The 18,349-nt window shown below is 41.9% G+C and overlaps 1 protein-coding gene across 1 annotated transcript in view; it reads left to right on the top strand.

The window, feature by feature from the left end:
* The first annotated feature begins 2,417 nt into the window (after positions 1–2,417).
* The window catches only part of LOC104964489 (disintegrin and metalloproteinase domain-containing protein 12-like), an 81,208-nt gene continuing 65,276 nt past the window's right edge, over positions 2,418–18,349 (top strand). Inside the window, exons 1-6 of the mRNA XM_010793291.1 lie at positions 2,418–2,615; positions 2,741–2,911; positions 3,524–3,702; positions 9,861–9,895; positions 12,713–12,834; positions 15,283–15,356. Coding sequence (XP_010791593.1) covers positions 2,418–2,615; positions 2,741–2,911; positions 3,524–3,702; positions 9,861–9,895; positions 12,713–12,834; positions 15,283–15,356 — 779 coding nt within the window. The remainder of the gene's footprint in view (positions 2,616–2,740; positions 2,912–3,523; positions 3,703–9,860; positions 9,896–12,712; positions 12,835–15,282; positions 15,357–18,349) is intronic.

Genomic DNA, 18,349 nt, shown 5'->3' with positions numbered 1-18,349 from the left:
CCATGGTATAGTCAGTTTGGTCAATGTGAAACAGACATTTTTGTGTCCCGGGTTTTTGGAAAGTAGTTTGAGGCCCCCGGGCTGGAAACAAAATGTTAAAAACATGCCAACTTAGCGCTTTTGTGATAGCTGCATAAAGCTGATGGACCCTAATTTGCGTTAACAGCTGTGAAAGAGCTGCTTTGAAATGTCACAAAAGTGGTGGGACATTTCAAAGGTCCCAGCCCATGGCCCTGTTTCATTTTGAGAGACTCGAATGGAAGAGTTAATAGATGTTTCCGAGAGCAGCCGGTGTCTTTTTGAGTTAGACGGGGGCAGGCAGGACGGGGGCAGGCAGCAGCAGGGATGCAGGCATGCTGCCCTGGGAGGTGTTCAGATAAATAAACAGAGATGGCCGGCCACATGTGCGGCTGCCAACCTGCCTGCCAGTGGACGTCCCTCGCTGGGACAACGCTGTCAACCATTATTAAGACAGACTCTGGATCTGAGCCAAAACTTAAAGTTTGGAGGTACTTTCACATGCCTGGCATTGTGTGTGTGTGTGTGTGTACTTTCACATGTGTGTGTGTGTGTGTGTGTGTGTGTGTGTGTGTGTGTGTGTGTGTGTGTGCGCTTGTCTAGACGCTAAAGGAGAACATAGTCTGACTAATGCCATCTGTGTGTGTGCACGTGTGTGTGAGCATTGTGAGGTGTTCAGACACCATCAGGCCAAGAGCAAGGACACAGAGGCACATGTCTTAGCTTGACTGCTCACATTAACAGAACCATCAGACAAAAGAAAAAGATATACACTCACATCCAAAGAAAACATGCCCCAGGCCACCACAGAGAATACACGCCATAGATCATTAGCTCACATAGCCTCCATACATGTCGTCATGTCTTGATCTGTACCAACCCGGCACTTAACCTATTAGGGCTGACTGAAGCTGGTTATCTTTTATCTAAACCGTCAACCGTTTTCTTTCTTAGAATCCAAGCCTCTTGAAACAGAATGCCAAATTAATTAAATATATACTCATTTTGAGTGAAGGCAGTACATTATATCATTAGGGATTGATGCCGCATGTTGTTTAAAAGTGACCTATATACTCCTCAGGCTGTTAAGAGCCTCAGTATCACCCCTTCCTCTCTCTGGAAAGAAGTCGAATAAAGGAACGCAGGGACAGCTAAGACAGCTTCATCCCTCTTCCTGATTGATACCGAGAGGGTATCAAGAGGAAGGGAGGGAGGCTGAGATCGTCACTCTTTCTTTCCACATAGAGGCCGAGTGAAAATACTTCTATGCAGACACCATCTATTAAGTCAGCCAACACTCTCACAAGGATTGGAGGGACGGTGTTGGTTACAGTTTGAACAAGCTGAAGGAGTTGGACGTGTTTTTACTTTCACAATGTTTGTTCCTTTTATACCAGTGTTGATCTTGTTAAGAAAGGCTCAAGGCTGCTCTTAGACCATGTTGACAACAAGAAGATGCTGTCTGTCTGTGTTTATGTGTGCTTGTGTAAGAGAAGGGATGGCTAAGTCAAATAAAGAGAGGGGAGACAAAGAAATGCTGTTACTAAACAGGAAAGCAATGCCACTATTTCTATAAACACCCATAAAAGGTCTGAGGTGGTCTCAATAAAAGTGTTAAAACAACTGCAGTGAAATGTCATACCTCTTAAGACATTTCTTATACTTGACCTAATTGCTTTTCACAATTATCTAGCAATTTGTTGAGTTTTCCAACAATGGCCTTTAGTAACTTAACTAAAGAAACTTGATCAACGACTAGGGAATAAAAGGCGTTCCCAGCCACTGTGAGAGCTTGAACTTAAGAGGCAGAGCTGAAAAGCAGAGGGATGACATCATCTTGCGCTAATATGAACCTGCTTGGTTCCTTTCTTTCTTTCTCTAAATATGGGATGAGAACACCAACTCAGAGGAAGCTGGCCAGCTAACGCAGTTTCGCTGATATGATTTGCTTCAATAACACACATCCCTTGCTCTCATGTGGTCAGTAATCATGGACCTACTTTCTGGCAACCTTCAGCACTTTTGTCTGCCAAGCTAAAAGTGATTGCTGTGAATGTACTAAGAGTACGAATATGAGATGACATAAGCCTCACATAAAGTAATGCCAGGCGCAGGCCTCTCCGTTTCAGTAACACTAACTGTGATGACAAGAAGCCTTCTGACTTTGGATTAGCCCACAAAGAGTTATATAATCTGCATCAGCCGGTCACTTATTAAAGACATACAATAACCACTTGTACTGTAATGACACAGCGTATGACCTTGTTTAACCTCTTTTGATCGGAAGCACGCATTACTCTTTGTGTTCTTGTTAAGCTGCCTACTTTGATCTACGCTCTTTCTCCATTTTCTCCTAGGTAGACTCAAAAGTCATGCACCCACTTGGTAAAAGCGGCAAAATGGTTTCTTGGAATCAAAATGATTTAAAGAAACACAACTCAGAGTCTCCATTCCAACCAATGCAGACCCCTAAAATCACTGTGCAGAGGGCCAATACGCGAGACAAGAGAGAGAGGTTGGAGGCCAGACACAAAAAAGAAGACCTGTCCCGTGATGACTTATTGTTTCTGTTGAGTATTCTGGAGGGAGAACTACAGGTATACGATTTGTTAATATTCATTCTGTAGCTGCATCTAGCTCATGAAAAGTCACATAAAGTGTGCAGACTGCAGTTTCCCAACATACTGAAATAAGCCAGTAACTGCAATGTGTGTCTCTCTAGGCCAGAGATGAGGTAATCGCTGTGTTGAAATCAGAGAAGACAGATTCAGCTCTACTGGGGGCCCAATATGGTTCCAGCAGACCGGAGAAGGTGCTTCGTGTCCTGCAGAGAGACTCCCTGTGGACCCAGCAGGACCACCTGCAGGATGTGTACAGAAAAACAAGGGCTGAGGTACCTACAGCAGCAAACTAGACACCATATGGAGCGGGTGAACAAATTAAATGAGGGGAATGCATTACTGTCAGACAAAAGAGCATCTATTACGGATGCATCATTGCACACATTTGTTATTCTGCTCTACAGGTGTTACTTGCGTTGGATCTAGTCTTCTGCAATGTTTATAAATCTGTGACCAAAAAAAGTAATTTTTCAAGTGAGTGAAGTTTTATGATTTAGAACAACAACTTTTTACAGGAAGCTCTGCAGATGTTGTACATTGTTGGAATTAAATTGTAGTGTGTACAATTAAATCCTTAATCTTAAATCTCAAAAACCTAACTTTTCAGATGACACATCTAAGGCTGAATGGGAAAATGCATCCAATTGTAACTTTGATTAAATGATTCTTTAAAAAGGTGGTTTTACTCTATTTTTAACGTTACATTTTGTTCTATTGGTAAATGTCCCCTCTGTGGGACTAACAAAGGTATTCTGATTCAGGTTTTACGGTAATGGCAACACATTTAAATACAATTGAGGCACTCGCCCATTACACTACGCAACTTTTCGCTGTGTAAGATACTATGACCTTCTCCTCTGTTTTGCTTTCCCCATTTTTCTCAGCTCAACAACTTGGTGAAGGCCCAGCAGCGCTCCTCCCAACGGATGCAGGAGCAGCTCCTGGAGGTGTCCCGCTCTCACAGAGACGCCTTACACAGGCTTGAGGAGCAAGAGTGGAGCCACAGGGGTTTCACCCATAAGAGCACCTGCCTGACCACTCTACTGGAGGAGGACAGAGAGAGGTTGGTACACCAAAACTACTATGTAGAGATTAAGATGAATGAATAAGCAGAGATAATGTTGATATTTCCCAGTTGGTAGACTGCCTTGCAGGTAGACTTATGGAAACATGCTATCCAGAATCCCTCACGATGTAAAAGAGATGAGGATTTACAGCGAGGGTAGGAGAGGCTAATGGACTAAAGTATTTCAGCACACTGGAACAAGCCACATCTGAGCCCTCGATGTGCACTTGTACAGGCTTACATTATGTTAGTCTATGTTGGTCTGTAAAGCTCTTCATGGCTGAGCGAGGGAGCAAAGGCACTGTTGGCTGCTACCATCCCCAATGTATGTGACCTCAAGACAGTACTTTGAGTTACTCCACTCAGACACAGTCCATTGCATCCTGGCCTTGGTCGGACCTTGCGGCCAGTCTGGCTCTGTTCACTCTCTCTTGTAAACAGACAAACATGCACTCACATGCAATTACTTGTATAGTCTTAATTGGCACCCTTCTGCCCAATTCAACAATACCACACAGCACAGGATGAAGCCTACTTCTGAAACGAGCAAATGGTTTGCTTGTGGCTACGAAGATTCCCTTCAGAAATAGAGAGCACATTTAGATGTGGCCTATGGGTACACACTAGGTCTAACATGGAGGTGGTCACTGGCTCTCCTAGAGTATGCAATTTGAGGCCCGCATCAGGGCTGTTGTGTTGATGTCCCGGGTTGCCTCGGCTCATGGGCCGTCAGAGTCCACTCTGTAATCTAACCAAGTAGAGACCGGACCCGCACTGGGCTCGCAGCCTTGGGAGGAGACTAGTTGTCTGCATGTGTGCGCCAAAGCGAAAACGTTTACTGATCCACCACAGGCACACACACAATTAAAGACTAAAAATAGCCATGCCAGTAGAGTGATCAAGTTTATTAGAATTCTGTCTATTCAAATTTAATGTGGAAGCCCTAAACATGGACACATAAAAGCTTTGTGGTTCATGTTGGCCTAATGATGATTAATACACGAGTAGACAGCATGTCTGTGGTGCAGTGTGAACCCTGTGTGGCTCATACATTCCTGACTGTTTGAACGCAGAGGATTTTAACCTCAGGTTTGCCCTCCTTTATGAATTCCTTTTAAGAACAAAAAAAAACAACCCACATTTGAATTCATCACATAATTTAAAATTGCCATGGTTGGTCGGTGGCTTGTATCAACAGGTTTTAGTTTGTGTCTGTACTTAAAATACAATAAATAACCTATTCCTCATTGCACATTCACAATCATCCCACACAGCAATGCTCCATTGCCTGTGTATATTTATCTGTGTTGTAGGGGAGTCTTGAAAAATAGTTTATATTCCCTTTCTTTGTGTTCCCAATTGCACTTCAGCTTTTCTGAGCTTGGCACGAAAACGTTTGAGTCAATGCTCGCATATATCTACAGGGTAAACAACACAAGGCAAATGGTGATACAGCCTGTCCCTTTCATCTGCCTCTCCATCCTGTGCTGCAGTAGCCTAAATATTTAACTGAAAGAGTTTCCACTTCTACTTCAAATCCTCTTCAACTATATTGCAATCTCCCTCCCCGTTTCTTTTCAAAGCGTATGCTCTGAGCCACTCTGCCTGGCTTAAAACCAGCACCCCTCTCTTTTTCATTTCCCTACAAAAGTAGCTCCACAAGGTGCCATGTGCACAGCAGATGAACCGTTTCAGCAGTGAACTATATGGTCAATTCCAGTCACGGCATATAATCACTTTTTTGCCATAGTATGATCCCGGTTGCGTGTCAAAGGATGATTACATCTGCACATCACAATGCAACAATCTGGCTGTTCTAACCTCAGCTATCAGAACATGCTCTCAGTCTGTGTGTGTTTCCTATAGTCTGTCACTGGGCTGACAGCATCTCAACATTAACCACACACACATGTTCAACACACCAAAGACATCCCTGCTCTCATCTGTTCACTTCAGCTCTGAATCACAAACTCTTCACATGCTTTACCCTACACCCACAAACCACGTTTCAACTAGATTCGTTTTAACTCCCCAACTGATGTGGCCTTCTCACCAATACATCATCAATAAGTATGTACAAAGGAAGGGAAAGAAAGTTGGATGATCCAGAAAACATTTCTTAAGGTCTCCTATCATGCTATTTTTAGGCATATACTATGGGTCTCAGACAGTGTTTCCGCCAGACCAGGGCTGAGAGGGCGTCCACCCCGAGAGCGGGGGTGCTTGAATTTTGACTTGAGCCGTCCCTTATAGATACTGTCTTTTTACGTTAATGAGCCGGATCATTTGGCTCGGCTCTCTTAAAGCGCCGGCTGTTTGGGCTCTTCATGTTACCACAGTTTACCACGGAGCCTCAGTTTCGCCGCTGCGAGGCTCCGGCGCTCACGCGCGTGCTCCACTAAAAACCCCACCCGCTCATCGCGTCCAAATCACGCACGTTCCGTGTTGTCCTGTAGCAGGCACCTTCGATGTTGGGGAAACGATCTTCAATACTCCGAAAAGAATCCCGCCGGACTCCTTTGCCCCTCCAACAGAGGGATGTCCTTGTCCTTTTTCCTTTTCGTCATTTCAAGCGATAAAAACTCTCCGATCTTCTCTCGAATTATTAATATTTTTGGACGCCCTCGGCTCGCGTTCAGGGCGTCCCGAGCTGAATAAGGGCGTCAAATGACGACAAGACGCCCCCCTGGCGGAAACGCTGCTTCACAGAGCTAAAGCTGTACTCATCCAGCCTACTTTCCAGGTCTTTTATTAGTCTAGGAACAATTATTATATCGAACGTCAGCAGCAGGACTTTTTCTGTTTTATTAAAAGGATTTGTCAGGAGCCTTTTAGCGGGAGGATTGTAAAGTGCTCTCTTTGATGTGCTGGACGAAATAGTTGTTATTATGAAAGGAAACCAAGGCTTTATTTCAGTGCTGAGTTTTACACTTTGGCTAGATGAACTGTAACAACATGTAATAGGGTAGGCAGTCTGTTAATATGATGTTGAAATCGTTGTATTTCTTTGGGCGTCTCTGACTTCCAGCTAATTAAATAAATGTCAGAGCATGCTCACAGGTATCACCTTCGAGTTGATTTTCTAGGAGAAGTTACTAAGCTGGCTATTTGTACTACCAGGAACGACTCTATTAAGATAGTCTGAATATCTGTATCACGTTTCAAAGCGGCCTCATTCGCAATTCTCTAATCTATTTCCGAGGGCACAACGGAGGTGTAGCATCTATTGCTGTATTTAGGTCAGTGGTGTTTTCATACGAAATCAGTAATTGGATGTGTACAGGAAGCTCCACTAAAGTGTGTGTAGAGCTCCTTTGTTCCACTTGGACCGAAAAGATGAACAGGTTAGCATCTTTAATCCTCAGATTTCTTGTGTAAGAGAATGTAAAAGGCAGAAGTGAAACAAATACCAAAAACACTAAGATCTTCACTTTTATTTCCTTTCCTCTTATTCCTTTCTTTCTCAAATGTTATCCCATATATGACCCTTGTGTTACCCACTAAGTCCTTGTGATGTTTTAGGAGTTGACCGATTATCTTGATGACCAATCAGCAATTATTTGATTATGGTATCAGTGATTTTTAAACTGGTAGCTGATAAAACAGCTGACATTTTATTTAGAAAGCTTAAATCACTCACAAATAGAATGCCACAGTGACGCGTCCTAAAACCCGGAAGTAAACTCCTTCCGGTTCCTTCGATAAAAAACTATGCAATTTCTCCATAGGATTTTGGAAAATAGCCGGATAATATCCACATGTCTACCCTACTTTTAACATTTTCGAATCATAAATCTATCGATTAGATTTATGATTCTAAAAGTAGGGTAGACATGTGGATATTATCCGGCTGAACAAAACGTGATCTGTCTCTTCAATTTGTGTCAACCACAGACCTCATTTCGAGCTATTTTCCAAAATCCTATGGAGGAATTGCATTAGTTTTTGTTGAAGGAACCGGAAGTGGTAAAATGCTAACTTACTTCCGGGTTTTAGGACGCGTCACTGTGGCACTCTATGTACTTTCTGTTCCTATGTATATGTTTCTTTGTACATAACTACCAACATTTTTACAACTTCGGCTAAAATCCTTATTCAAGTTCAACAATTCAAGGTTTAGAGTCTTATTCAAGAAAATATTGACATGTGAAAATAAGGAGTTTATGAAAAAACTGCTAACCTTTTGATCAGCAGCCAACCTGCCTCCTCAGCCCGTACCGCTGCAGCCTCTTTGCTTTGCTTACAGTTGGATTAGACGATCAATACAACTCTTACATCTGTTCTTTATACATAAATCTACAGCTCGAAGACTCCTGGTGTAGAAGAAATCAAATACCTGCATTTCCCAAGAGGTCAAACTGTTCCTTTAGTGCTTTGTAAATGTTAAACCTTGCTGTAAAAACATAAATGTGGTTTGACATGTTGGCTCATCATATAACGCAAAACGATCAATAGCCCTACAATAAATTATACTTTAGTGAAGCTTTTAACGTTTTGTTGAATTTCTATCTGTGATAGTTGAATCAATATGCCCTCTTATAATTGAATAGAAGCATTCTAAAGGTAGACAACACAACATAACTTTAGTTTTTCTATTTGACTCAGGTTTTATATCATGCACTTGTAAACATAACCGAAATGAAAAAGCATTGAAAGAAAGTAATAAAATAAATAAATTATAATAATCGTTTTATTTTGATTATGTTGTTTTCGTAATCGTTGCAAGCCAAAATCGTAATCGAGATTAAAATACGATTAATTGCACAGCCCTACTCCACACTAATAACGACACCTAACCCATGTCCAAGCAGTGGTTTCACCTTGGCTCTTTAAACACGGCCATCATCTGATCAATATGAATGATCAATGCAGTAGGTACTTGCAGCACTGATTGTGGGTTGGAGCAAGATTTCAATCGAATATAATTTCAACAGTTGAACTCACTTCTTCTGTGTGTGGCATCTCTCATCTTTAGTAATCGTGCGGCCTTCATCTTCTTTCTCTTTGCTAAAAGGGGGCTACTCCAGAGAGTCCTTGCTGGCAGAAATTCACCCTTTGAATGCATTCACAGACACATCCCAGGGGTTCGTTTGGAGGCATGGAGGGCTGGTTTGGCAGCCGCCTTGCAGATATTGAACATCAAATCTTCATTGTCAAAACATAATCAGAGCTCTGAAACTCTAATGCGCTGTTATTAAAGGCCTTCGCTTCATAATAACTGGAGTGTCACGTCTCTCCCAGGGCCCATCATGTTTCCCCGCTCTTATATTTGAGTGGAAATCTAAAGGGACAAGGCCTGTGTGGTGAAGAGCAGCTTAGACAGAGGTTATCTTTGCAACAACATGATTTTTTGTTTTTGATGTATTTCTTCTTAAATGTCTTTTATTCTATTTTGTAAAGCACTTTGAATTGCCGTGTGCTGAAAGGTGCTATATAAATAAACTTGCCTTGCCTTGCCTGCATCTGCATATATCTGGATAACAAAATATTCTTTGAGTATCTCTTAAAGTGGGAGAATTTTTTTTTGATAAGTTGATGAACAGTAAAACAAATATTTGATCAACTTATTAAGTATTCAGCCTGTCAAGTATAGAAATGTCCTGAATTTCTACATTTGATATCCATTCAAATGACTGTCTTTGGGCTTTGGACCAACAGTACAAGGCATTCAAAGATATCACCTTAGATTTGGGGATATTTTCACTATTTTCTGGCATTCAATTAATTAATTAATATGCAGTGGTAGCTCTGGTTAGTTGTACACATTATTATTTTTAATACGTAAGCCTGGACTTTAGGGACATTTTTCACAACTTTCTTATATCATAGGCTAAATTATCGATAGAGAGAAAAAAAACCATCAGTTTTATTGATGAACATTAAAGATCAATGATCAGCCCTAAATATGTGTGTGCTTAAAGCATGATCTTGTGAGATGTGTTGAGATTTTTACCAACTGTTTCCCAAGGTCAACACTAAACTTGCATAGTCTGTATGCACATTTTATTTCAGGGTAATCAGCTTGAGGGAGTTGCTAAAGTCCCGCTGTGACATTCACTTTCTTGTTCTCTGAATACATTGCCTATAGATTACCACGTCCTTCAAGCTGCCTGTTTGACCTTCACTACACTGTTTATCCTCCTGTTCATCTCAAGGGAGCGGCTCCATGATAGAACTGTCGATAGCGCAGGTACCTTATTAGGTGTGAATGAACAATAATGTATTCTGTTCCTCCAATAGACTAAAGGGAACACAGATAATGCTGTTCATGTGCACTTTGAACATTAATAAAATATGCATATGGTTCTCTGCTTTAATCACTAAATAGATGAATATATACATATAAGTGAACCCATCTTGCAGCAGGAGACATGCAGAACAAGTAATGAGGTGGATTTTGGGTCCAGCGGCGCCTTCTGCTTGACTGAAGTAATTGAAGCTCATTTAGTTTGTTTATATTTTTGTCTGTGTCGTATCCCTGCTGAGTAAAGTGGACTGCAGCCCCCGTTTGAATTCACGTTACCCACCAGTTAGTAAGTAATAAAGCTACTGCTCGGGGTGCTATGATAAAACAGCAAAAACAAATCATCCTCGTAGAGATTTAGTTTTTGAGGCTATTTACAGAGAGAGCGGAGGAAAGATGTTTTGGCTGCCAAACAGAGTTATGTTTTTAAGATGTATGACCCGCAGCTGATTTCCCCTTGTGGCCAACATGGGGATACAACTGTGGTTGGCTTAGCAATCAAGATACTCTCCAAAAACATATGGGATTAACCCAGTTGTGGTTTGAATTTCAAAGGATCCCAAAGAGCATAAAGCCCATGAGAATAATCATGAATGTAATTTTTCTTTGCTTTTTGAAGGGAATACTTCCTTTTGGAGAGCAATGACGGATGTTGCATAGAAACGTTAATCGTCATCCAGCTTTTACTGAAGCATGCACGCAAAAAATATTGACAAAGTCACATACGGCATGCAGCTCATTTCCACACGGCACACACGCACATTCATATTAAATATTCAATGGCAACTTTTTTTGGGGTGGATACAATATTTTTGTAATTTTCCACTTACAACAATCAAACAGGCATGCCTACTTCCCGCTGCAAGTGTGCAAGGTGGTGATCTGGAATTCTTTTTTTAAGCTCTTCTTTTTATTCTTCACACAACCTTTTTACCGCTTTCCACGAGAACAAACAACTGCAACAAGACTCTCAGGAAAGATTGCCCCAAAGTGTGCGATTCATTGTGTCTAGCCTCTCTGGCGACAGGCTCTTTTCGTGCTTTTGAGTGTTCAGAACAACTATAAACACTCTTGCCCTCAGATGTGGTCTGATGACATATAAACTAGTTTGTGTTACGCATACTCCTGCTTTAGTGTCCCCTCTACATTGGTATGGTTTTATGACTTAAATTAACTCAAAAGTATTTGAGAGATCCAATTGAATTGCAAGGGACAACGGTAGTCGTGTTAAGGTCTTTTATTAACAAGACGTCTGCCTGACTTTCCCTTTTATAGCTCCATTTATTAGCACTAGCCACAGCCTGTGGTCTCAGTCATGCTGCTCCATCTGTCTAACGGGGTTTTCATGCACCACTAAAACAAACAAACTACCATCGGCACATGTTGAAATACCTCATTAAATATAGGAGGTCCCTTTTATGCCCTTGTTAGCTTATTACTCACTGTGGATAAACGGAGAGTCTGGGCCACACTGAGAGCGAAGGGCACCCGCCGTCAGACACCGTTTGAAGATGTAAGAAATGCAGTTGTGGTGGAGCAGGACCGAAAGAAAGATACAAAGAAAATAAACGTCAGACTTTAAAAGACTGCTTAAAATGAAGACGTCTTCAGCCGGTGGGGGAGAGGGGGGAAGAGTAAACAAATATGTCAGTGTAGTATCGCAGCTCAATGTACTACTGAACTCTTGTTGTACCCTGCGTGACGCTGTACATGCAACGCAGACAAACGGCTGCTTTACGTGCGTATCTCTAAGGGATTAGGGAACAAGCGTAGACCTGAGACGTACAGTACACAGAGGCGCAGCACGCTCTCTCAGCCTTGCTTTGGTGATAACAGGATTGTGAGACCTCAAACAACCTCCCCCTCCCCTCTGACACTACCTCTCCACTTCATCTCCACAGCTCCTCCCTGGGTTTGTAACATTTACTGGGCTTCACAGGAAGCCTGCTGGGCCTGCTACAATTCAGACGTGCTCTGTGAGGCCGTGGGAGCATCAGGGACAGTCTCTGTTGTCTGTGGGAGAAGAGGGAGGAGAGCTTGAGAGACACGGAGAGAGCAGAGGGAATTGTGACTATGATTCCCATATTCTGCTTCAAGCCACCCGCGTTATTATATTTCATCCTATGCTATATATACATCCCATTTTGTTTGCCTCCCCGATGAGCAGTCTTTGAAGGGCTAATTAGCATAATTGGCTTCTTCTAACTAAGTTAATTTCTCTTCAGTCAGAGTTTAAAAGAGGATTTGAATGAATGAGGAAGTGGGAAAGAGAAGGCAACACAGCAGACTGCAGTGCCAGTGTCTGACCTTTTATATATTTATTTAAGTAAAAAGATAAATAAGAAGTGGAAAGGACACATTTATCTTGCCAGCTTTTTATCTTTTTAAAGATTTCTTTCCTGTGCAGATTTATCGTAAAAGCTGAGTCCCTCAAAAACTGTGTGAGCGGATCTATTATTGATGTGTGTCTGTAGCTTTTTCTTATTGTAGAGACCCTTTGGGGGACAGCACATCTCCTCAAAGGCCCCTGAATGAACTCTAACTCTTTCTCAGCAGCTCAGTCCACAATAAAAAACAAACTGCTTTCTATCCAAGGATTCCCTGCCTTTGTTGCAGGGGCTGTTTTAAAGAGCTGTTTTGACCATTGCTTGCCCCCTTTGTCTGCATGCTTACAAAGTTAATACATTGCCTTCATTGCATTTTTCAGTGGGATTTTTAATTGACTCACTGATGTTTTAATCTGTTCTGATGTTCTTTTTACAGAAAGTAGTCCAGACAAGGCTAAACAGCGAGGGGAAGCAGCCAGACCAGAGCGCTATGGGACCACGGTACCTCTGCTGCTGAAGGGCGAGGAGCGCAGACCTTTCTTCCAGCGCACCACCGGGGTAAACACTCACAAGGCCACTCAGTGCAACACTAGCGTAATGCTAAGAAGCTTGCTCACACAGCAGTACAGCTGATGTTTCCAAGAGCTGAGCCAAGTACAGATGTCTTGCTTTTTGTTTGACACAACCACAGTATGTGTCTCCTTTACAGTAGTTCCTCTTTCCCCGCTTGCTTGATTTTCCTTCAGTGAAATGCCCCTTCCTGTTTGTTCCCTGTTGTGTTTTCCCTCTATGCTAGCTCCCTCTCCTTTGTTTGAGCATGAGTTGCATAGTAGGCAAGAAAATAGTGTGATATTTCCTTGGAACTTGTCATCCCTTCAACAGCTTTACCTGTCAGCAGTACACAATCCTGACGCTGTGAGAAAGATTAGACGGTGTGAAGCAGCCTTGTAGAATGTTTCATTTCTTTCCTGCACCATAAGATATATGCTATTTTAAAACATGCCTGTGTATAGTGAAATCAGCCCCCGCTGGAATCAAGACCACCTTTTGCAGCTGGAAATGTTTGAAATTCGGCATCCCCCACCACAACTGAAGGAAACTTTTCCATAGGAGGAAATGCGTAGGTGTTGAGAACTCCCTGAGCAATCAAACATTTTTTTCCTGGTGCAGGCAAGTCACCATCTGAGAGATTTGTTTTCTCTCCAGCCTTCTGCTCCTCTCTCAGTCAGTCTGTTGAGGGGGGCACTGAAGTTAATTACATGAATTGTTTATCACCCACATGTCACATTGGCATGCTTTTAGCTTTGTAGAGCTTGTTATGCAGCCCATTTTCAAATGCATCAGATTTGTCTAACCCCCGGCTACTGCTGACTGTTGAACATTTTGGTTGACCCGTGCTTTTACAGTACGCCATCTACAAGCTGACCCTTCCTTAATTAAACTGACTTCCAGGGCAGATGGTGATTGTCCTAGCAGAGATTGCACTAAGACTTAAACGTCCCCATATAACAGATTGATATAGCCGCTCCTTGTGCCAGTGGAAGGTTATGAAGCGGCCGTAAAGTATTGCCGAGTCATTACTTACAGTGACATCGACTTTCCACACACACAAACCCCGCAAAGAAAGACCGACTGACTCTCAGACAGAGCTGCAGACCGGAGACTGGCTAAGTACGGCCTGAAGGCATCAATTAGCAGACCTAAGAAATGTCACTGTGAAACAGGACAGTGTACGCACAAAGTATCAACACATGAGACACAAATCTATGTCTGCTCCTCTCTTTGCACACGACTGGCAATTTCTGTCTCTCTACATAAATCCTTTTTGAAAAGTTCATGGCTTTCTTTTCTTGTTTTTCTTTATGTTCACGTCATAAAATGTTCCGAGTCCTCAGGCATGAACACTCTGTTTCTGTCCGGCTGCAAGGGCACTTCTTCACTCTGATAACAACATTCTTTTCTGAAAAGCATCTTAGAGTTGTTTGTTGGGATATTGCCACTTTAAATTGTGATATAAGATTGAACCTCAAACTGACATTTAGCAATGTAAGCACAATCTCCTGCATCTCCTTCATTTCCTGGGTTCTTGCATCCATAAATCAGTGCCATATACGATATACTCACAGAGCGTAGTCATGGCAGTTGCTTCTGCACTGAAATACAGTTTTTCTGCCAAGAAACTTCATAACAATATTAAGGTGCCTGATGAATACTGGACTCATGCTCTAGTTTTATTCAGCATCACTCAAGCAGATCATTTTTCCCATCATGTTATTTGCAACAATTATCTGACTTCATGCTGCAACTACCTCTAGGAGTTTTCTACCTAACAGCTGGACACCTTGCTGGAGCTCAAGGTGTGCAGCCAGTTATCTTAAAATATTCATCTAACAGGAGAGATATCTAATTTCTTCTTGTTCCATTACTGTCTTGCAATAATCAAATGTGATCTGGTATCACTACATGACAAAAATGGGCTCTTTGATGAATGATCGCAGTTAGGGCTAACCTTCCAGAGAGATAACCTGCATTTGTGGCAGCCTGTCAATAATTAAAGGCACCCTGTTTTTGCCAGTTGACGCACTGAAGCATTAAAAGGGTGAACAGTGAGGCTGTTATTAATTAGTTAGTTACAATTTAATTCCAGCACGGGCATTTGTTAAAAGGTGTAAGCTACTCAAAAAAATTACATCATTGCATGGCTAGCAACGAAAAAATGAGGACCATACTGTACTTACTTACTTGAGCAGTATAGCAATACAACTACGGTCATTGGTTTAGTTGAGTCTAGTCAAACTTTAGTTTCATGCACAGACTTGGGAAGTGAAGGATGTGGACGCTTTCTTCCGTTTCCTCTTACACTATTGTGCGTTGCCACATCCTGGCTTGTATACAGCCAGTGTGTCAAGCTGAAGGTGAAGCTTCACACAGACGCTGGTTCACAGAGGCAGGATGGGTGAGCTCCAGGCACCGCCTTAACACTCCTCTCATCTTTTTGTGTTTCAGAGCTATCCTGCGTCACTCCAGCTGCTGGTTCGTGCAGAAGGTGAACAGCTGATCCTGTTGCTGCAGAAAAATGAGTGAGTTTTCCTCCCATTTTATTTAAATTCTCCATTCATACTCCACCAGGAAAAAAGAAACAATCTATTTATTATGTTAATCACACACACAACCAATAGATAAAGCCACACTTCCAGCTACGGCTGTCGGGAGTTATTTATGCAAGAGGAGGAGAAGTTGTATAGGTCTGTGCTATGATGTAGTGTATTCAAGCAGCAGGGAGAAAATAATATGTCCCCTAGTGATTGGACTCTTTTATGGTTCAGTCTCTCTGAAGGGCCGAGAGATGAAAGCTGATGAAGAATAAGGAAGAGGAGAGCTCTGAGGACACGCTTGTCTTTCTCTTCTCATCACTCCACTCCCTTCCAGGCTGCGGAAAAACACAGTGAACTTTGAAACAAGGGGTGGGGATCATTCTGAGTTCATGAATATGTTGATACACAAACATTCTCACACACATTGTTTCCTATAGATGGGAAGGATTGCTTTAGAGCCAGAATATAAAAGGCCAGGTTTCTTGTCCAGGGACTTTCACAATCCAACAAGATTGATGGCATTACTGTCTTCGGTCCTGTTTCTGTGCGTGCTTCTTATTCAGAGGAAGTAGAGACATTATATTTCACTCTGCTGCTTAGGGTCACAGATATTGACACTGGGTTGATGGACTTGGGCCATAACTGGTCACACCTCCATCACACGTAGCTCAGAGCAAACGCAAATCAGACCGCTGAGATTTTCTGCCTGCTTCCCCTTTTCAAAATACATAACCTTAGATGGAGGCTGGAAATGAAAAACAACTACTGAAGTTGAAATTCAGAAGTAAAACTTCTCATGGATTCACTCGTGTTTCACCCGTTTACATTCATAATAAAACGGCAAATAATTATGAATACTGCAAATATAAAAACTCTATTAGAAAGACCTTTCTTATATGTGAGCAGATTGCCAAATAACTCATCAAGCACCCTTCCTCCCCACCCAGAGTTCAAGGTACCCTGCCAACCCTCTAACTATATTATTATCCCCGCCCAGCAGTTACATACTCCCTAGAAAAACCATGTCCCGACTGACCCTTTCATTCTCCATTTGACCTTTAGTGACCTCAGCATCAGCTGTGAGTCATCCATCAGCAGTCTGCGCCCGGGAGCATGCTGCCATTCCCATCCGGCCTGTTTTCGGCCAGATGTGTCCTCTGATATCGCCTCACCAGTTCAGCCGACTCAGAACAGGTGGTCTCCGACCTCTACGTGCGCCTGTTTGTCGAAGCTATGACCGTTCAGTGTGGGGCGGAGGGAAAGATGAGGGAACAGAACAGGATAAAGAAAATGATGTAACGATGACTTGAATTTCTTATTCTTTTAAGCTGGCTCACGTGAGTCCTGCTCAGATATAAAATAATTAGGGCTGTCAAACGATTAAACATTTTAATCTGATTAATCACAGCTTAAAAATTAATTAATCATGATTAATCACCATTCGAACCATGTCCAAAATATGCCTTTTCTTTATGTATATTGTTGTGGGAATGGAAAGATGAAAGATAAATGAAAGAAGGCGGATATATCCATTTAACATACAGTATGTATGTATGTATGTATGTATGTATGTATGTATGTATGTATGTATGTATGTTATGTATGATATGTTATGGTATGTATGTATGTATGTTTATTATAAAACATTGTTCTGTGGTGTCAAAATGTTAAAGGACAGCCCACACACCTATTCAACATCAAACCTGCTGGGGTCTTATTTCCATTACGTGTTGATTTTCTATCAACACGCTAATGTTGTATTCGATCGTACTTACAGAAAAAAGTATTCTCCGTCAGGACTTCCTGGCCAACAACACCACGCCGTTATCTTGATTCTGATTGGCCAGAAGACATTATCAAAGGATCGCCTTCTATTGGAGAAGACGATCCACTACGCGCAAAAGTTTTCAAAAATGCGTTTGCGTAGGTCTCTCGGTATTTCCAGACAAGTGACTACTGCAAATCGATGAATCCTGTTACTAACTGCCACTGTCTGTGGCCCAAGTGTTACTCCGTATTTGTTGGCGGGGGACTTTATTTTGCTGTTACGTTTAACATCATTTTTCGGAGTGCGTGGGGCTAAGGGTTGTGGGGCTAAGTCGAGTTGTCTGTTGGTTGTTATGCTGTAGCCTACCCTCAGCTCCGTGTGCCCACTGTGATGTGTGTATTGTTTAGTGGTTTGTGCGTTTGAGCCATTCTAGCGCTCATGCGTGTGTGATATAAATGCTGTTACATATTGAACTGTCTCTATTATTAATTAAAAAATTATATGTATATAGCTTCTCTTTTTTGTTTATATCTTTCTGTTCGCGCCCTCGACTAATGGTTGTATGCGACATAATAAATATCTGTTTCGCTATTTATTTAAATGCGATGTCAGTATTTGATGTTCTCATCTATGAATATATGTGTAGTTTCACAGATGAAGGATGTCACTGGAAATAACTGAACAGTTTAGTTGGCTCAAGCAATAATGAAGAAGGTTTCTCCAAAGAAGCAGTAAGGAAACGCATAATCGGCAGGGTGTTGTTTGCATATACATATAGTTCCCAAAAGGGCCCTCCAGGCTTCACTCACTAACGTATGCTCTCATGTGGATATCTCCCTAAAGAATGTTTCCCAATTTCATTGCCAGTTTGTCAAACACATCATGAATTTTCTAGTTTTCAGTACTTGAGACACAATGTAAGCATGCTATTCTATAATCGTTTAAAGTGATGGTACATAAAAGTAACTACTGTGTAGATGTTAGTTCCCTTGCTGTTGTACTTGAAGTTAGACATGAGGTTGAAAACATTGAAGGTTTAGAGGTGCAAAAAAAGTGCAGAATCAAGGGGAAACGAACAACCATTGTTTTTTTGAAGTGAACAGATCTGGATGCAAAGTTCTTAGGCAAAGTGGTGCCTCTTTGTGGCGTGAGTTATGTCAGGTTTTCTGTGGAAGGGCTCAATCCTTTGTTCGTGAAATGGCTAGCCTGT

The sequence above is a fragment of the Notothenia coriiceps genome, unplaced genomic scaffold, assembly GCF_000735185.1.
Source record: "Notothenia coriiceps isolate Sejong01 unplaced genomic scaffold, NC01 NC01_scaffold00001919, whole genome shotgun sequence".
Lineage (NCBI taxonomy): Eukaryota > Metazoa > Chordata > Actinopteri > Perciformes > Nototheniidae > Notothenia > Notothenia coriiceps.
The sequence above is the reverse complement of the archived record's forward strand: the minus strand, read 5'-3'. Positions and strand labels throughout refer to the sequence as shown.